Below are 21,500 nucleotides of genomic sequence, written 5' to 3'. Positions count from 1 at the left end.
AGGAAGGCTACAACTCTGTCTCATTTCATTCCAAACAACTACTTCCTTCCCCAACAAATACTTTCTTCCTATGTCCTTTGACTGTTACAGGTAGTCTGGTTTGTGTAGGTATTGTGTACGTTTGGTTCTCTTACCGGCCCTCACTTCTGCCGGCAGTAGTGTGGCGGCGTCCACGATGAAGGCCTCGCTGCGACCCTTGCCGCTGAAGGCGGAGACGCGCAGCTGCAGAAGCTGGCCCGCCGCCAGGCCGTCCACCAAGAAGGTGGGCAGCGGCTGCGTCATGTTGAACAGCAGGTGGCCCGAGACCGCGTCCACCACCTCCAGCAGGAAGCTCTGCGGCTGGCCGCCGTCGAAGCCCTCGACGCACTGCACCGCCACCGACTGCGACGTCTGGTTGAGCAGCGAGCAGTTGGACGGCATGTCGGGACGCCCTGTGAGAACGGGAACAGCGATCTACTGGAGCCCGACATGCACCCAGGAGGCAGGATATGCCGTCGTTGCAGCAAAGACCACAGTGCAGCCGACGTGTTGTTCACCAGAGTTCGAAGCTAATAGAACAAAATATTATTCACCTGCCATGCAGTGGGTCACGTTTCGATTCCAAGCCTGGTCAGCAATTTTCTCCGCTGGAGGAGCGGGCATCGTGATGTCCTCATTTCATCGTAATCGATTGCTAATCACTCAACGTGGCGTAAACTGAAAACACTTGCAATTCGGTGGCCGAACTTCCCCATGTGGGGGGACTCCCAGCCATCAATGCCATACAATCATTTCTTCATTTCACTGCAGCAGACCATTTTTGTGCAGTTTAACAGAAATCACTGTGAAGGGAACTGCATCCATTTGGCTTTTGCAGTGAGGTACATGGCAAGAGGATCCTTCTGGTAAGGTGTCAGGCAAATCCAACACCTTCCATGAAAACCCTGACATGATATGAAAATCTAGTAGTATGTCACATAGCTCCGAATAAATCGTGACATTAAATTAACCAAAGTAATACGAGTAACGAGTGAGCAAATGGAATATCACAGACTGACACAAGAATGCCTAAATGCATGTCGTTCCTTCCCACCGTGAGACTGACGCAGTTCCGAGAGGAGAAACGAGAACAAAAGCCGAGAGCAGAACCGTGTTAAGCTAAAAGGCCCTACGATAAGGGACGGACTGGACACCCACGTTGCCAGCTAACCACTAGGGCCCCACCACCCACACGTTTTAGCGTGAGTCTTTTTTGCGTCTCTGTTACGTCAAGGACCACCCCCCAGACGATGTTAAAAGCTGGAGCCCTCCTGAAAAACAGTATAGATCTTACGATAACAGAAAAAGGGCCACTACCACCCGCAAGTTTTAGCGTGAGTCTTTTTCGTGTGTCTGTTACATTAGGACCACGCCCCAGCCCATGTTAAAAGATAGAACCCTCCAGAAGAACAGTATAGATCTCACGATAATGCTAAAAGGACCACACCAGCTGCAGGATATAGTATGAGACTTTTTAGCGTCTCTGTTACGTTGCAAACTTTAAAAACATTACCCCACCACGAATAGTATAACGCTTCTCATTGGATAGACAGAATTTTTGTAGATGGAGCTTAAGGTTAACATTGAGACCCTGATTGGTCAGATGAAAACACAGACAGATAGTTTTTTTTAAAACCAACTTCGGTAAATTTTAGTGAGGAGATGTTAGGTGAGAGTTAGTTCCGAGACGGCGAGCTGGATGGCTGCTGCGCCGGCCGCCGCCCCCCTGACGAACACCGACAAGGTAATGAACGCACGCGATGCCGCATAACAGCGCATAAAGCTTCACTCAGAACTGCAGAAGTCTCATCTGTTACACCCCCTTTTTGCGTAATACTAGTGTCGATCGTAAATTAAAGCTCATGGTGTTCACATTTGCCACTTGAAGTAAAAATCTGAAACGCGATTATTTCTTTGTTATATAATTATTGAGAAGCCACATCAGCCAATGTAATTTACGACAAGTTAGATAAGTAATTAAAGATAATTGAGGGTCACTGTAGACCATTTTGATAGTTTTCTCTCGTGTTAAACTTAATGTAAACCTAGATTATAGATGTGATATGGCATAGGCATCCTTCGATCCATTGTAGAACTTGGAAACCCACTCAGGGAATATTCGTTCATATTTTTATTGAACGCAGTTAGTTTTTACCATCCTGTATTAAAACATTTCCTTTTGTCAATAGTGCAATTTATAAACGTTGTTTTGTGAGTAGAATAAAATTTCCAATGGTAAATGTAACTGCTCTATCGACGTTATTTTACCACCTAACTAAAAATCGGAAAGCCTAGAACCCCTTCCACTAAATTTAGTTAGTGTTCTTTTACAAGGAGTGTAGTGGAGGTGACGCTGATATCATTAAGTATTTGGTTATATCATCACTAGTCTTACTGAACTCTTCTGAATTCTACATGTCATGTGTGGCCTGGCGTCTCCTTACCAGCAACAGGTCCCAGGTTCAAACTAAGTTAATTCCCTAAAAACCACGCTCAGAGCGTCGTTGCGCGAAAGTGGTAGGGAGACACGATATAGAACAAACAGACACCACCATGAATATTTACATTCTTACAGCGGCTCTTAAAATTAAACGTTTAAACAACAACAACAACAACAAAAGAAAAAAACTGGCCTCACCTGGTTGGAGGCGTGTAGTGTGGTCGAACCGCGTCGAAATTTTAATCCATTCCATATGTTTCACTTTGATTGAACTATGGACCCAATAGTATACTTAACTTGCGGTGGTTGGCGGGTATAGTACAGAGCAGAGAGAGTTCTGTGATAATTCTGGGAGTGTTTATCGTATCTTGACATAGACCTAGTCATTCAGACGAACTGGGATGTTTATTTAAATAATTTTTTCGACCAGGTGTTCCCCTTTCGTATAAATTTTCATGTTATGTAGCTACGGATATACCCATTTTTTTAAGATGACTAAAAAGCTCTGTTCAAAGGACCGAACCCATATCGTCTGGTTAGTACGGCAGCTGCAACTGAAACAGTAGAATGTAGAAATGCACATTAATTATGAGATATGGTTAAATTTTATTACTGTTTCCATTTTAAAATATTACTCTGTTTGATAAAACACTTTTGCAATGTTAAGAACCCCTGACTGCTTCGTAATAAATTCGAAAGCAATAAAATCGTCCATTCAATTTATTATCTAAGCGCCGTTATTCGTGGGTAACAAATTTTCACGGCTTAAGAGGCTCACTGACATACGAAAGTTAACAAGGGTGGATCGTGTATTTTATTACCAGGTGGAGGGGAGTCGACAGAGGGATGAAAAGGCGTGTGACATGTTGCACTCGCGAATTAGGTGTGGCGACACCAATCCGGTGGATGACTAACATACAGCTCTCTCATCAGAGACCTTTGTGACCTGTCTACAGATTTCTTTATCCTCTAATGTACTTGGCACGCCAACTTGTGATTCTAGTTCCGCAAAACCAACTATCTAGCAGAAAAGCATATTTGCCTATTACAAATACTTTTTTCAAATTCATTTGGTCGCAAATGAAAAATTTAATTAAAACAACAAAGGAATATCTAATGATAATGTCCCAATAAATCAAGATGAAGGCATTCGAACATCGTATTCTGCTGCGCCTGCTATCATAAGCGGTTGTACTGGGATATTCAACATGCTCGGAGCAAAGCATCCAGCGCAAGATGCGGCAGAAGTACCACGAAGACAGGTGCACCATTCTGTGAAATGATTAACAATTTATATAAGTAGATTAAAAATTTTGGCTTAAAATATACAGTAATAATTGTGGCAAGAACAACGGATATCGAAGTTAAGTCAAACTAAATTTGTGTTATACAGAGTGCAATCGCAGTACCTTCTTCAGTCAGCCACGTGAGAACTGTAACAATAAGTACACTACCCGACAGGAATGACGAACAAAGGTAAATATGAATATTAAGTTATTTAATAGAACCTTGTGTCCTCTGTGGGTACCTCCAATAGAGATAAATGTGTGATAGATTTAAATTTTTAATACGACGGAGTAAAGAGGCTCCATTCCAATCAGTGTGGGCTGCTTATGAACAGGATACGCAAGAAAAAGATTTCCTCTGTGTTTGCACAATTAATAAAAGATAAAAAACCACGTCAGATGAGAAACATCATCTCACCTTTTTTCAGTGAAAAGAAACACATAACGTCTACCATGAAATTCTGCCAATACACTATACATGCAAATAGTGCAAAATAGGTAGTAAAAACATGTTTTGAAATATGGCTTATGAAAAGCCAAAGCAAAGCAGTCTTAGTCCAGGTTGAGAAGAGGAGAAACCGAAAGGGAAAACAAAAAGTATCAGGACTTAAAAACATGAAATAACCTGCCGGAACATACTATAGATTTAAAATAAGGTTAAGTTATTAGAAATAGTACTGAATGAAAAAACTCCATTATTCTAACACTGAGAAAACATGGACTTGACGACAACGAAATTTTAAAACTTACTGTAGAAAATTACAGAGTAACCATTAGTTATTGCTGAAGCTATGGTAAAGGTTAAAGAGGTGCTACATTAATCCACAATAAGATAAGCAGGAACTGTATATATACTCTTGATTTATACAAAAAACATAGTAGTGAAAATGCAGTACAAGAAATACAGCCAAAAAAAATTTAAGTAGTTATTCACTGTAAATCTTGTACCTCTACAGGCCTCCAAACGGATGCATAGACACTTCCACTGAAAATTTTCAAGAACTCCAGTCTAATTGAAAATTAAAATCTCAGACCTATACTTCCACCGATAATATTCAAGGACACCAATATAATTGAAAATAAAAGCTTCACATCTAACGACGAATACGTAATAACAAACATAAATGAATAAATCCTATCAGACTATAAGCCTAAGCTGACGAAAGAAATTTCGGAAATTTGGTAATCAGCTTTTCCACTGGATCATAAAGTAATGTAAATATCTTTTCTTTTTATCTTCATATATAGTGACAAATAACAAAGACGAATACCAATAACAGCAGTAAACGCAGAAAATCCATACAAACTGCATTTTATCCTTTAGAAACAAGACAATAACATATTGTATGCAGTACTAGCTTTAACGAAACTTTTAAGCTATATTACAGAAAATGTAAAAGAAATTCCAATGCACTGCAAGCAGTCAAACAACAAGCGAAAAAAATTACGCAGATCACATAAGTTGTGCTGAGAATAAATGCAAGGCTTGTTGATGTATCATATTTGCTAATCTTATACTGTGAAACTCACAGCAGTAGAGCAAAATGTGGATTATGATCAGAAGAAACAAAACAAAGGCACACAATTATGTCATAAAAGTCTTCAATCGCCGTTCTACCGCAATAGGTCAAACACGAACTGATTCTAGATAACTATTACATGGAAATCATTTATTAGTCCTCTTGAGAAAACTATGGCTCTGTTTCTAATGTCAGAAGAAGAAACACAGCTGATAAAATAGAACCCAAGAAAATAAATTGACTGATGTAATGTTATCTATAGACGATAATTATCCTGCAAACTACCCCAAAAAATCTGTTAGGCAACTATTCAACGCACCGTCCATCGTAGGAGCGTTTCCAAATTTCTGGAAGACTGCGCTGATTAAACTGGTGAAATGGGAAACCAGTGCGAACCAGAAAACTATGCATCCTACTTGTCGAATCAATAATATTCTTATGAGCTTATACACAGACTTGTCACATTCCTCATAAAGTATGGGGTATTTAGAAAAAGCAAACTTGGCTTAGAGAGAGAAAGGAACCCCATACGCAGTAATACATCTTATTGGTAATGTCATAAGTAATGTAAAAGAATATGTATGAGTGTTTATGGATCCTAAAGGCTATCGACGCTGTAGGCCACAAAACATTGTCAGAAATATTTGGCGTATAAGAGGAAACGCAGAAGACAGCAGAGAGAATCTGAGACGAGGTATTTACACTTCTTTGTCCATTCACAGGTGGTCCATTTCCCTTCATTTTAAGTACAAATTGCATCAAAAGCATTGGTAATTAAGGCAGTAGAAGTGCTTACATAGAAGATGCAGTTCTACTATTGAAGGCTAATGACACATACAATCTGGAATTAACAGCCAGCTTAAAAGTAAATAATGGTATCAAAATTGTTGCCCAATCCGAAATTTGCGTAATAGCATTGTTAAAACACTTTCCTTAAATTTCAGAAAAAAATTCGCAGAACGGTGTTATCAATATCTTCATTGATGAGTGTGTAATAGGGAGCTCAACATATACAAAATTCATTGTGATTATAATAATAATGGATAAAATCGTAAAATGGCACGAAAAGTTTAAATTTGAATATTATGAAAATTACAGACTACAGACTAAATTCTTCTATGTTAAGTTGTGAGAAAATTTTAAGAGAACGCATTTGCAAAACAAATAATAAAAGAGTATTCATCATGAAGAGGAGAGAATAAAAATGTATAGTTAATCTTAAGTCAGTATTCAAAGCATTCAGATACTAATAGCACCAAGTATATACTTAAATGAACTCCTATGCGAGATATATTTTAGATATGATCCTGCTGATCAAAGTGTTGAGACAGGAAGCAACCAGGTCACAAGGACATGGAACATCTTCCATTGTTTCGAATAAAACCCTTCCTAAGACCAAAAGCCCTAGAAAAACTTTCTTCAAGCTAGAGAGAGATAGACAGTAAACAGATTTTCAAAAGATGTGCCAAAACTCTTTTACATAAAACTGTTTCTAAAGCATAAATGTGAGTTACAGTGTAAGCCAAACTGCATGGAACTAGTGTGTAACTCCACTAACAAGAAAATACACTGACCAGCCCGAACATTTTGATAAACGAATTACTCATAGGCAGGAAGTGGTTAGAGGAACGTGATCGCCAGAGTGCCCCTCTAACTACTTATCGCCTATGGGTAACTCTGGCGTTAGCGCTAACAGAGGGCGCTGATTATGTGCAGCACTATGTCCTCTTTCATTGTGGCTTTTTAGCTATATGTTTTATAGTTTCTATATTATTTGCTGCACTATGAAAGTTGTTTATTACTTATGTCACTATCTAGAATAATGGCACTTGAGCATATGTCAATTACTTTCTCGTAACTCTTCCTCTTTTCAACAATCATACTTTTGTCGTGCTTTTCATTATTGTAAGGCCTTTTATACCTTATATGCTCATTACAGACATCAACGACTGTATGCCCCCATTTATCAGTTAATCACTGAAAACCAGTGTATGCCTACAGTAGAGACATATGCTGAACTTACAACACGAAGATCTTGTGGCTACTGTACGGCATCTTTTTTGAACAGTAGTCCTACTGACAACCTGATTCGTGATTATGCCGTTATTTACATATATCTGACGATGCTGGTGCTGAATCTGCATTTAACATTCGACGATGCTACTGAGGTTGTAGTGCATTAAGACATGGTTTTTATAAAACACAGGTATGCCTGTTCGTGGTTCAAGCACACAAATGCGGATGTATGTGAGTATTACTTTTCTTTATGGTCTATTTGTTCTTTTGAAGCTGTAGACAGTCTGCCAGCGAATTTATGTTTTTCTCATATTTTTTGATGCAGATCTGAAGATGGTCATTGTAGACTGAAACCGGTAATCGGTGAACAAACATTTTGTCACGATAGGCATAAATTAAAGGAAATTTATTAAAATATATGTTGATTAGTGTATGTTCACAACAGTTCATGTTTCGTACTGTATCTTTCAGGTAGCATAAATCTATAGCATTTTTGTTCCATTTGCGCTGGGCTTTTGATGGGCAACTAATTTATAGTCGTCACAAACGAGGTTAGACTTTTAAAGCTACCACCGGCATTTGCAACTCCATCTGCGTTAGGTATTGAATCATGAAGGTGACCATGATAATAATAATATTGATTACTCTTACTTGTAATAATCATTATACTAACCTTTTTTTGCTGTCGGTGGCTGTCATTTCTTAGCTACTATTTGGGTCCTATTCCTTAAATTACTAAACGACATAAAAATGTTCAACAAAAGGATTTACAATTTGAATTTTGTTAAGACTTCAGTTTCTTTACCCGTTGTAAGTGATTACTGTAGCAGAGACTATTGTCTGCAGGTCTTACTCGTTTCTCGTCTCCCAGTCATGATATCAAGATTTTTGATCTTCTTCTAGTGACGCATTTACCACTTTACTCAGCAGAAAATCTCTCAAAAATCATTTCCTAACGTATGGAGCAATTGACAGTAATTAATCAAGTTATCTATTTTGTTCGTGCTTCGTATGGGACAAAGTCCTTTCAAGACTAGAAGAGCTTCTCCAATCATTTCCGTTAAGACTGAGAAGCATCTAGCTCGGACTTTGCTGCTGTACATTGCGTTGACTCGGAGCCTTCTTTCAAAGTAGACTCCACCAGCACAGTGACGTTCACCAAAAATAAAATAAAAAATGCAACATAAAGCAATTTCCTACAAGTGTCGGATATAGATAGATGCATTTGTACAGACAAACAAATGATTACAATTTCAGTAAAAGCGGTGGACTTATTCAAGAGAAAGAGCTACTCAAATTGAGCGAGTTTCAATTAAGCGTTGGTCCATCTCTGGCAAAAGTGCAAGCAATTATTCGGCTTTGCCTTAATTGATAGAGTTGTTGAATGTTCTCGCATTAGATAGTAAGAATCCTCAGATGGTTGGAGGACCAAGCCCATAACGCTGTAAACGTTCTCAGCTGGCGAGAGGTCCAGTGATCTTGCTGGCATAGGCGTGATTTGGCAAGCAGGAAGACAAGCAGCAGAAACTCTAGCCGTGAGTGGGGAGGTGTTATCTTGCTGAAATGTAAGCAGAGGAAGACTTTCAATGAAGGACAACAATACATGACGTAGGATATCGTATAAGTACCGCTATTCTGTGATCCTGCCGCGCATTACAACCAAAAGGGTCCCGCTATGAAAAAAATGGCACCCCAGATTATCACTCTTAGATGTACGGCCGTATGGCGTGTGATAGGATGAATCTTACCACGTTATGGGGCGTCTTCGCTAGTCATTCGTGATAAGTTCGAAACGGCACATGTAACTGAAGACAATACTATGCCAGTCCATGACACTCCAGGCTGAAAACGCGTCTGTAGAAGCTCCGGGGTGCAGTGGGATACGAGCTTGAGTGTCGCCCACCATATGGCTCCACAACCAGGAGTGATAGTCAGGGGTGTCACTTTCTTTCACGGCACGATTCTTTTGGTTGTCACCCGCATCACCCTTACGGCACAGCGGTACGTCGACGATGTCCTGCGCCCCGTTTTGTTGCCCTTCATGACAAGCGATCTTTGACTTACATTTCAGCAAGATAATGCTTGCCCACAGACGAGGAGAGCTTCTATCGCTCGTCTTTGTGCTTCACAAACCCCCCTAACTGACAACATCTGGAGCAGTATGGGCAGGGCTCTGGAACCATCTCCAAATTATAACGATTTCATACACCAACTGGACAGAATCTGGCACAATATCACTCAGGAAGAGATTCATTAAGTATTTCCATCAATGTCAAGCCGAATAACTGCTAGCGTAAGCGAACCAATACGTTACTGACTTGCACAATTTGTGAAGCCCTTTCTCGTGAATGAATCATCCAGTTTTATCAGAAAACGTAATCATTTGTTTGTCAGTACACGTTCATCACGCTTACCGATTTCCGTCTCGTTCGCTTAATTCCTTCATGGTGCGTCCTCTTTTTTTTTTCCTTAGAGTGAATATTGTATATTCATCAGTTCACTTTCCAAGTGAAATACAGCCGGACTTCGATAGATGGCGGTGGCAGGGAGACCCAGATCAGTTAGCCTGCATAAGATATGCAGAGCAGAGCCGTAAAACCTCCTTCTCGACTAATGCCCCATTTCCTGTGAAAAACTGCCTACCGCAACTCTTGCTCAACTTAAGGTCGTTACGGGTGAGAGTAGACTTCCTCAAATGCCGTCATCTGCTATAAAACATTTCCGGGTAAATGACCACCTCGTCATGTTGTTATATGAGTAAACGAATTTATCGTTGTTTGAAGTAATTGTCAGTATTCTTATTAACTATTGACAAAGCTCGTTGCAGATATTAAGACCGATTGCCGAGGTCAGTTAATCGTAAGAACTATTTGAACAGATCCGTGGCTGTCTTGCTATTTTTCCTCTGACTGGAGCAAAAGTATCACAGAAGTGTCATTAGGATATCATACTTCAGAAAGAAGCAGTTTACGTTTTTGAATAGCTGAAAGATATAAGATACGACAGGCATTCAGTAAGTAATGCGACACTTTTATTATCAGCTAATTTAGTATGAAAAACCAGGGAATTCGTTATGGGACATCGCCGAATGTTCACGCCTCTTCCCCTAAGATTCATGAAGTTCAGCGCTGTACGTAGCCTTGAAACTGGAATCGATGAATCGTCTAGGAACTCAGTGACGATATACACTCATCAGTTAAAACATTATTACCACTCTCCACGGCTAAATTTGTTGCCGCCTGGTGGCGTTACGGGCGGATAGCGAGATAACAAAAGTATGTAACCGCAGCAGACACGGACGAGGCATAGCCCTGACCAAGATATGGGCTGCAGATCCAGAAATCCATTGCGATAAGCGACTTTGACAAAGGGGCAGATTATTATTACGCCGAGACTGTGATCGAGTATCTCGAAATTGCCGAAGCTGGTCGAATTGTCACGTGCTACTGTCGTGAGGCTCTACGGAAAGAGGTAGAACGATGGTGATACTATCGCTAGGCGCTAAATGGTTGTACGTCCTTGACTCTTCAGAGAACGTGGAATAGGGAGGCTTGTCTGCTCTGTAAACTATGATAGATGGTAATCTGTGGCATTTCTGCTGAAAGAGCACACTGCTGGTGCTCGCACAAGTGTTCCAGAACACATCGCTCATCGTACATTGCTGGACATGGGGCTTCGCAGCAGGCCACCACCCCTTCGTGTTCACATGTTGACACAACGACATTGTCAGTTAGACTGGAGTGGGCACGGGACCATCGAAATTCGACTGTCGATCAATGGAAACATGTCGACTCCTCAGTTGAATCACATTTTTGCTACACTAGGTCATTGGTCGTCTACAGAAACGCCGCCATCGAGATGGAGACCGCCTTGAATTATGGACACAGGCTGGTGGGTATGTCTTCCGGCACGGCGATGTCATTTTTCAGCAGTATAATTGTTCCGGAACCAGAACCGTACTGCAGTGGTTTGAGAAGCACTATAGTGCCTCCACGTTGGTGTATCGCCAACCAAATACGCGTGACTTTAATCCTTTGGAACCCTTCTGGGTCACTATCGGGCAGCATGATGTGTCTGAAACATCTCCCGATGACCAGTCTTGTTTCTAGAACGCTACATCATCAGTTTCATCGGGAACTCTTTCAACAATTTACGGCCTACACAGGGGAATTCGGCGCTAGAGTCGTTTATTCTTCAGGAGCCTTGTTACCGATGTTAGAGACCGAATAGCTTTTCATTTAATTCGTCCTGGTTGCGAGTTACGTAGCCACGATGCTACGGGTACTACGTTGCGTAACGCTGATGTCAAGGTGTTCACGCTGTTGACTTAAGTAGAGTTTAAAAAAATCAAAGATAAGTCGTCGGCTCTCAGTTTCTCTCTTCCGCATTCAATTATGATTCTTCCACTACCAATGCCAGCAGTACTACCCGTAACCCTACCATGTACTGCACCATCTACATCAAAACCACCGACATACAGTTTTGGTAGAGCGCAACCCAAGCGGTACTACATACATGACTGTATCCATGATTAACATTTCAACACAACTGCACGCTTAGTGCAGGACTAACACCATGTTTAAGGAAATATTACACAGAGGATTTCTCCTTCCACAAACTACACGTGAAAGTGGGTTTCTTGTGAGGCGATTGTATTATATAACCTCGTATGAGATGGAGAAACTTCTACCGCCAAGTGTCGAAATTCGACTACGGTAAGATCATGATCTGTGGACTTGCGGTTTATTGTTCTGCGATACTGCTGCCTGCAGTGGCCCGAAATGAATCACTCTCATGCGAAGGTCCAGGAAACCTGTACTCATGCTGGATCTCACCGGCCACAAGAGACCAGCGCCTGAGAGAACATATGTACTGTTTGTTCGGCCTTGCAGTATTCCACAGCCCCTTGAGCCAAGCTTGAGTCAAGAAATGAGCCAGTTTGCAGCAAGGTAAGTATAAACGAGACCAGTTCGACGGCTTCTCGTGCAGTACAGATTGTCAGCAAGGCGACCACATTTGCGGCTTCTATTGAAGCGAGTACTGAAGCGGCACCACAGCGTCTTTTCAAAGGACTGTGGCGTCTGTGTACAGAATCTTGAAGAATGTGTGAATGTGTGGAGACTCCGAGGGGAACGAACGTATCAGATTGCATTCGTCAGAGTCATATGGCTCTAGCACCTGGACTGATGATACGGGCTGTCGTTGGGCACCGTATGCGATATCCTTGGGTTCGCATGCCTGATAATTTTGTTAAAGACGGTGTTTGTAACTAGCCTTTGAGATTTTCGTGACGTTAATTATCAAAAAGACGCCACACGATGGCATGTAGCTTGTGCTGTCGTGACCCAATTTCTGTATGGACGGTGTTCGATTCTTGTCCCGGCCGGCCCATTCTGCAGATCTCTCTGTCCTTGAAAATGTCTGGTCATGGGTTGCGGAGAGACTGGCGCTGCACCACTCGGGAAGTAGAGTGCCACATCCGTTGTAACACAGAGTTGTAGTGGCATGAAATGACGTAACTACATCTGAAATCCAAGATCAGTTCGACTTATCCCTAGCGGTACCAGCGCATTGTCCTTTTTGCCATAACGCGCATTACCAAGGAGGGTGGGGGGGGGGGGGGGGGGTGCGGGGTATTGATGCCAACTTTTAAAACATTTTAAAAAACAAGTTTGTTTGTGTGGCCATCCCCCGCAACAAGCATATAAATACTTGTTTTGCAAAACAAACTCTCTTTTCCTGCTGCTAGTTCTTTAGGCATCATCAGTGTCATCTACTATGATATAGTTTTGTTAGTTACAGATTATCAAACAGTTCACTTCGCGATTTTTTGTAAAAATGTAATTACTTACGAATTTCTGATGCGCATTTCGTCACGTCTGGTCTGGAGGTCACACTACCACTTTTATCACTCTTCTATATTCACATCTTTTTGTTTTCAACATCCACACACTGTTCACTGTGTGTGCGTATGAGTGAGAGAGGGAGGGGGGGATAGAGCCTTATTTGTGCGGGGGGAGCGGTTATACTAGCTGTTAGCGAGTGGGTGAAAACTTTGGTGACAAAAATCGCGAAGTGAACTGTTTCATAATCTGTAACTAACAAAACTGTATCATTATAGATCCCACAGATGATGCCTTAGAAAAAGAGAAGGCGAAAGGCGTATGGGATAAATAAAATAACTAGCAGGAAAAGGCAGTTTGAATTGTAAAAGAAGTATTTTTAAAAAAGTCTAAATTTTTTATTTTATTGACTATGTTAAGAACAAGCTTCTCAAAGAGGTGCTTACGTGTACGCCGGGTCCAGAAACTGAAAACACGTTGTAGCACCCTCTTGGCAATGTCAACAGACTATCAGTGAAATGTACTACCAAGGGGAGGCTACCTTATTACCACCACAATATTTTTTTTCTTTTACTCATAACACTACATTTAAAGAGATAATCATGTATAAGTAAGGTGCTGAACCTGAAAACAAGTTTTCGGATTTGTTTGGTAATTTGTGGTGAATTCCTAACTGTTGAGGTTATCGGTCCCAAGGTTTGTACACTATTTAATCGAATTTAAATTAGCTTATACTCAGGAGGACACACACACCCCCAAGCCCGAGGGAGGACTCAAACCTCCGACCGCGCGGCTTTCCCACGAGGCTAAGTTTTCGCTTTAGATTTAAGCGAAAATATTAATATATTTACTCAGTCAGGTAGAAGAATTCACTAAAACCAATAAATACTTATTAAAACATTTAAAATATGAAGTAACTGATTAGATCACGATATTTTCTAAAGGTGGGCATAAAGTACTAAAATCCCACCCCTCTTGATTCTGCGAGGGTTAATTCCCAGTCAGGTCACAGCCGCTGTTGGGGCCAGAGTTGGCAGCTCTGTGTTCTAAATTTCGTATTATGCAATCGTATATTACCAAATCATCTTCAAATTCTTGTATGCTCCCGTCTAAGTAAAATGTAGGTAATTGTTTGCTTCCTGTTATTGCATACTTTTGTTTCTGGCATCGTAGATTATGACAAGTGTACTGCATTCTAGGAAGATAAAACACAGTAAAACGGCGGCTGTGGCCGAGCGGTTCTAGGCCCTTCAGTCCGGAACCGCGCTGCTGCTACGGGCATGGATGCCTGTGATGTCCTTAGGTCAGTTAGGTTTAAGTAGTTTCAAGTCTAGGGGACTGATGACCTCAGATGTTAAGACCCATAGTGCTTAGAGCTATTTGAACCACTTCTTTTTACCCCAGTAAGAGACGGAAATTCTCCGATCAAATGGTCGACTCACCTGCTGGCATCACGTGGAAGACGCACGGCTGTTGCTGCTGGCCAATAGCGTTGTGGGCCCAGCAGAGGAGGGAACCGTAGTCGCCGTCCGCTACCGGCGCGTAGACCAGCTTGGAGACACCGGCCGACCAGTTGAAGCGAGACTGCGGCACCTGCAGCGTCTCTGCGGAGTTGTTGAAGGCCCAGCGGAAGCCGCGAGGCGGCGGGGCCGCGTCCACCGAGCACCGCACGTGCGCCGACTCGTGTGGCGACACCGCGAACACTTGCCGCTGCCCGCCTTGGCACACCGGCTTGTCTGTGGAACGAGGCGTCACTTTAACGACTGGGTATCATTCCTTCCATTACTCTAGCGCCAATTAATTTTAATTGCACACAAAGCTACGTGATCTATGAACAACCGCTAGGAATAATCATTGGGATAGTGGGTATCCAAATACGGGCATTCTTGTATCTGCGGAAAATAATACCTCAGTTGATTGTTTAAAGTGTATCATACCATAGGTTTCGCAGTAAGTGGTTGTGTCCACTAACATGCTGGGAGAGAACTATTTTTTATTAATATGAGTTATCTGAAAAAGGCCTTGCCGAAGCCGTGCAACCAGTTCCCGTCAGATTACCGAAGTTAAGCGTCTCCGGCTTGGCTTGCACTTGGATAGGTCACCGTCCTGGTCTGCCGAGTGCTGTTGGCAAACTGGGTCCACTCAGCCTTGGGAGGCCAATTGAGCAGCTACATGACTGACAAGTAGCGGCACTGGTCAAGAAAACTGACAATGGCCGGCAGAATGGTGCGCCGACATCCTGCCCCTCCGTATCTGAATCCAATGACACCTATGGACTGAGGATGGCATGAGGCCAGTCCGTACCGTTTGTCCTTCAAGTCCTGTTCGGACGGTTTTTACTTTATTATTTATATCTACATTCTACATTTATACTCCGGAATCAACCCAACGGTTTGTGGCGGAGGGCACTTTACGTGCCACTGTCATTACCTCCCTTTTCTGTTCCAGTCGCGTATGGTTCGTGGGAAGAGCGACTGTCTGCAAGCCTCCGTACGCGCTCGAATCTCTCTAATTTTACATTCGTGATCTCCTCGGGAGGTATAAGTAGGCGGAAGCAATATATTCCATACCTCATCCAGAAACGCACCCTCTCGAAACCTGGAGAGCTAGCTACACCGCAATGCAGAGCGCCTCTCTTGCAGAGTCTGTCACTTGAGTTTGTTAAACATCTCTGTAACGCTATCACTGTTACCAAATAACCTTGTGACGAAAACGCGCCGCTCTTCTTTGGATCTTCTCTATCTGCTCCGTCAACCCGATCTGGTACGGATCCCACACTGATGAGCAATACTCAAGTACAGGTCGAACGAGTATTTTGTAAGCCACCTCCTTTGTTGATGGACTACATTTTCTAAGGACTCTCCCAATGAATCTCAACCTGGTACCCGCCTTACCAACAATTAATTTTATGTGATCATTCCACTTCAAATCTTTCCGCACGCATACTCCCACATATTTTACAGACGTAACTGCTACGAGTGTTTGTTCCGCTATCATATAATCATACAATAAAAGATCCTTCTTTCTATGTATTCGCAATACATTACATTTGTCTATGTTAAGGGTCAGTTGCCACTCCCTGCACCAAATGCCTATCCGCTGCCAATCTTCCTGCATTTCGCTACAATTTTCTAAGGTTGCCACTTCTCTGTATACTGCAGCATCATCTGTGAAAAGCCGCATGGACCTTCCGACACTATCTACTAGGTCATTCATATATATTGTGAAAAGCAATTGTCCCATAACACTCCCCTGTGACACGCCAGATGTTACTTTAACGTCTGAAGACGTCTCTCCATTGGTAACAACATGCTGTGTTCTGTTTGATAAAAACTCTTCAATCCAGCCACACAGCTGGTCTGATATTCCGTAGGCTCTTACTTCGTTTATCAGGCGACAGTGCGGAACTGTATCGAACGCCTTCCGGAAGTCAAGGAAAATAGCATCTACCTGGGAGCCTGTATCTAATATTTTCTGGGTCTCAGGAACAAATAAAGCGAGTTGGGTCTCACACGATCGCTGTTTCCGGAACCCATGTTGATTCCTACAGAGTAGATTCTGGGTTTCCAAAAACGACATGATACTCGAGCAAAAAACATGTTCTAAGATTCTACAACAGATCGACGTCTGAGAGATATATGTATAGTTTTGCGCATCTGCTCGACGACCCTTCTTGAAGACTGGGACTATATGTGCTCTTTTCCAATCATTTGGAACCTTCCGTTCCTCTAGAGACTTGCGGTACACGGCTGTTAGAATGGGGGCAAGTTCTTTCGCGTACTCTGTGTAGAATCGAATTGGAATTCCGTCAGGTCCAGTGGACTTTCCTCTGTTGAGTGATTCCAGTTGCTTTCTATTCTTCCTTTGAGGATTATCTGGCAGCATCCAAACTGCTGTAATTCACGCTATGTAAATAACATTTTACACACATACAGAAATGTGTAAATGGTAGGTCAGTGATGTTGGAATGCAAGGCTTCAATTTATGAAGATCTACGTGTTGTATGGTGCTTCTTACTGTACTTTAAGGTCTTGGATGGCGAATGGCAACATGACAAAATGATTATTAATATAAATTACATTTTAAAGTTCTGTCCAGGAACCACGTAATATAATTTACTTCGGTATTTATCTGCATTTTGTTGCTATTGAAACTACGGATCAAAGAACGTGGAGATGTTTTTGTTTACTGTCATTTGATATTTTTGACAATTTATTTTCTTATCTAACAGGAGCTCTTCATGAAATATTTAAATTCGCCCTCAAATCATTTCATTAAGTTTCTCTTAACTGTACTGATGACTTCCTATCAACTAAATAATTTTTTGAAACAGATGAGTAATTTTGATATGTTTTCCCATTTTTGACTCTTCGTTTGCCTGTGAAAATACGGGAAAGTCCATTGCGTAATTTTGCCTCGGATCACCATTTTTTCCTTATTTATCTTGAGTACTTCCTAGCAATTAGATCTTCCCTTACTAAACTACATCACACGCTGATCAATTTGATACGCCATTTGTTCGTTCCCCACTTTTCCTTTGGCTTTGAACATTTCGGCAGAATTCCTTTGTGTAATTTCTAGCGAGCCTTGTTTTCGCTTCAATCAAACATTTGACCAAAATGGGCGCACTCTGTACAAGGGGGCAGGATTTTGCACCGAGCGAATTGGCGCAGTGCTTAGCACACTGCACTCGCATTCAGGAGGACGACGGTTCGAACACGCGTCCAACAATCCAGATTTCGGTTTCCTGTGATTTACCCCAAAATCCTTTCAGGTGAATGCAGGGATGGTTCCTTTCAATGGGCACTGCCGACTGCTTACCCCATCCTTCCCAACCCTGATGGGACACATGACCTCGCTGTGGATCTCCTCCCCCAAATCAACCAACCAATCAACGAGATGTTGGTGGTAGAAAGGAAGTGGGATTCTAGTCAGGCTGTAGAATGCTTGAGTGAAGCCATTAACTGGGATGAGAGGAGTGGCATAGTTTATTACTGACAGTATGTGTAGGTTTCACAAATGGTTTCAAGGTCTGGAAAGAAAATGAAGTGAAATTTCCCGTAGGAAAGGATATGAGGCCCCAAAACACTGAGAGAAGGTGAATTATTGTGGTATAGGCGACAATCAGGCCAGGAGTTTGCGGGATGGGAATAAAAAGGGATGTTTTGATTCTTGTCTGAGCAAGGATGGAAATGAAAACTGAGTTTCTTGTTTCACTGGCGACGATTTATGAGAGAGAAGGCCGGCCCGGCTGGCCGAGCGGTTCTAGGCGCTACAGTCTGGAACCGCGCGACCGCTACAGTGGAACGTTGGAATCCTGTCACAGGCATGGATGTGTGTGATGTCTTTAGGTTAGTTAGGTTTAAGTAGTTCTAAGTTCTAGGGGACTGATCACCTCAGAAGTTCAGTCTCATAGTGCTCAGAGCCATTTGATTTTTTTCTTTTTTTTTTTTTTTTTGAGAGAGAGAGAGAGAAGGATGAAGAAGTACATAGGCTGTCTTCATCACAAAGGAACTATTCCACCATCTGTTTACAGCAATTTAGGGAAATCAATTTACTTTTATGAGATGTGTGGGACAGACAAATGTGTTCCATGCGTTTCAGATGTTTTGGGGATTTAAGAGTTCACTCTCTCTGTGGGTGGAGGGAGCAGCAAAATACTGATTGCAAGCTGGAATGCATGTCGTTCCTGGACTTGATGCATCTTGGAATGATTGGAGGGCTATGCAATAACTGAGTAGGTGAAAATGGCACAGGTTAGGTCTTATATGTGTCATTAGTTTCTGCGTGTTTTAGTGCCCTTAGTCGGCCCATTTCTAGCTTGTGGTATGTCTTTGGGTTCGTGGAAGATAGGTGAAGAGGGAGAATGAGTCCAAGTAGGTGCAATGCTGTGGCGGTACTGCACCGCTGCTGAAGAGCGAGTGCCTGGTCATCAACAGTCGAAAGTAACTGACACTGTCCTTCACAAACAGCAGGTATGTAACACAGCGTAAGCCGTCGTAAGCCACTGAAGTTCAGTTGAGACAAATATCTTCCAGCTCCCTTAATTCATAGTGCAAATTTTGAATACTGAAGGCGGTCATTAGCAACTCTGTAACAATCACGCTCCTCGACTGTATTACAGAGACTGACATCTAGATATCCTTCGTGATACTGTCATACGATCATCAATGCAAACAATGAAATATTTGCATCCCTACTTACTTTCCTACTTACTTTCCATCAAAGTTATCACCATCACGTAGTTCATGAGAACATCAGACAGGAAGATTGTATAATATGAATTTTTATGTTGTACCGAAATACTCCATGTGTCCGTTACTACAATACTGTTTTGTACGCTCAAACATCGACAAATAAACCCTTTAGGTGAATAAGTACTCATTAGAGTACTATCTTTGATCTTTATACTCACAGAATTGCATGATGTCCACTCCATATTTTTGCGCACTGTTAAAGAAAGATGGGTTTCTGACACATAGTAATTACAACCATTTTAGCGGACACTTCCATATACAGAGATAATATCTTGAAAATCAGATTAATTATTTCAAATGCCTGATATAGTTTGCCAATGACCAAGCGTTGTATGACAAATCGAAAGTCAGGATGTTATCACCTTTCGATAAATTGTATCTCAGGGAAAAGCCTACAGGATACAGTAATCTCAATGCATTTTAGATTGTTAAAGCTGTTAATTGAGGATAATATTCGAATAATAACTATGTAAATTGCGTCGTAAATCGAATTTTAGGAAATCATAAAATCATAGAATACTGGGACGAATGTAGTGTTTGGAACATGATTTCAGGGGAAAATTCACGAGTACTTATGAAGTTATCTTCCCCCTCACGATTCAGCCCAGTCTCCTCAAACTCTGCTGCATGAAGATTCCTTGTCCAGAAACATTGTCAGCTATCTGAGACATCAATGACGTAATATCTCGTAAGTCTCTCTCCCTACTGGAACAAATATCTTACAGTTAGTATGACACTTCTTATAGAATAGCATCTCTGGGCACTAGAAGCTTCTGCATTATAAAAAGAGAAATTTTCGTTTTAAAGTTTCAATTGCTAAGTAAGCAGTTATAAACATTAAACTGAAGCAAGCACAAGCTACACATCTTAATAAATTTCCACCTCTAGAGAAACTTGACTCATATAAGGGAAAACTGATAATAAATACATTAAGTTAGAGCTGATTTGGTCTAAATCACATAATTAATTTAACTGTTAGTTAAGCATTTAACTCACATATTGTACAGACTCTTCATTGTCACGCTAGCACAAATATCAGAGGTTCGATCCTCGCAAAAGTGGCACGGAATTCAATAATATTCGCACGTTTCGTTTATTGTACAATACTGTTTCTTGTTCATCAATTAATGTTCTCGGAGAAGACTTATTATCTCCCCAAACAGGTTTCACGGCTATCTTTTTCTTTTCCCATAAAGCTTTACGTCTGTTACTTAATGTGTTCCTGGGAACCGAGTGTTTCTCAAACGCAATACTGATTTTCGTTTAAAGAATTGTGACGTTGGGCACATCTTCCTTCATGTTATTTTCATCCAATTTAATCGTATCTTCACCGCATTTGGTTGTTTAAGAACAAAACATGTGAAAAAATCAAGTTTCTTCCGTTTTCTCCGATACAACCCGAAATTGTTTCGTCCGAGAAAACCTGACGTACTGCTGCTGTAGTGTAAAATTCCTGCTTTTGTTTCCTGTGCTAGACATTGTCAAAGCCTACAAGGGCGACAAAAATTGTAGTTGTATCCAAATATAGGTAGGATCTAAGGGTCCAGCTATAAAGTTCGTGACTGGAATGCGAGAGGCCTTGTGATCAAATCAAAGCTTAACCCAACATTTTCTGTCTGTCTTCACCTCTTATCCATGTGAGGAGTCGCCAGGAATGATATGTGGTTCGGATTTCACGTTAACTGTAGCTTCTTTCCCCAGTTAGCTAACTGTGACATGTTTGGGTCATGCAAGTCACCGAATTGGCGTTCTACAGAGAGACTTGCACTCAGCCATTGAGCCATACGTATTTGTTATCTAAAGGTACTAAAAATGTGATATTAGTTACTTATAAACAGCGGTAACACTGCAAAACAAATTTCGCGAAACGAAAAACGTTTTTAAGGGTTGCACGAATAACGTCGATGACATCGTTAATGTTTTACCATGAAACGTAAACAGTTTACAAACACGGGTTTCGACAAGCATTGTTCTATGTAGAACTCCTGTCTTCTGAAACGTCTATTTTCAATAAATAGTCCCTGGAATCAAAACTCTCTGTTAAAGGGCCTAATAATATTCCCATGAACACAGTACAAAAGGTAATATAGCAATTCGCGACCTAGTAATTTTGCGTCTGG

General features: G+C 41.5%; 1 protein-coding gene across 1 annotated transcript in view; it reads right to left on the bottom strand.

Annotated features, from left to right (window-relative positions):
- The window catches only part of LOC126267503 (nephrin-like), an 880,351-nt gene that overhangs the window by 44,707 nt on the left and 814,144 nt on the right, over positions 1-21,500 (bottom strand). Inside the window, exons 10-11 of the mRNA XM_049972800.1 lie at positions 14,566-14,859; positions 135-431 (exon numbers count right to left, since the gene is read on the bottom strand). Coding sequence (XP_049828757.1) covers positions 135-431; positions 14,566-14,859 — 591 coding nt within the window. The remainder of the gene's footprint in view (positions 1-134; positions 432-14,565; positions 14,860-21,500) is intronic.

This window comes from Schistocerca gregaria, chromosome 4, assembly GCF_023897955.1.
Source record: "Schistocerca gregaria isolate iqSchGreg1 chromosome 4, iqSchGreg1.2, whole genome shotgun sequence".
Lineage (NCBI taxonomy): Eukaryota > Metazoa > Arthropoda > Insecta > Orthoptera > Acrididae > Schistocerca > Schistocerca gregaria.
Note: the sequence above shows the minus strand (reverse complement) of the source record. Positions and strands in the feature narration are given on the sequence as shown.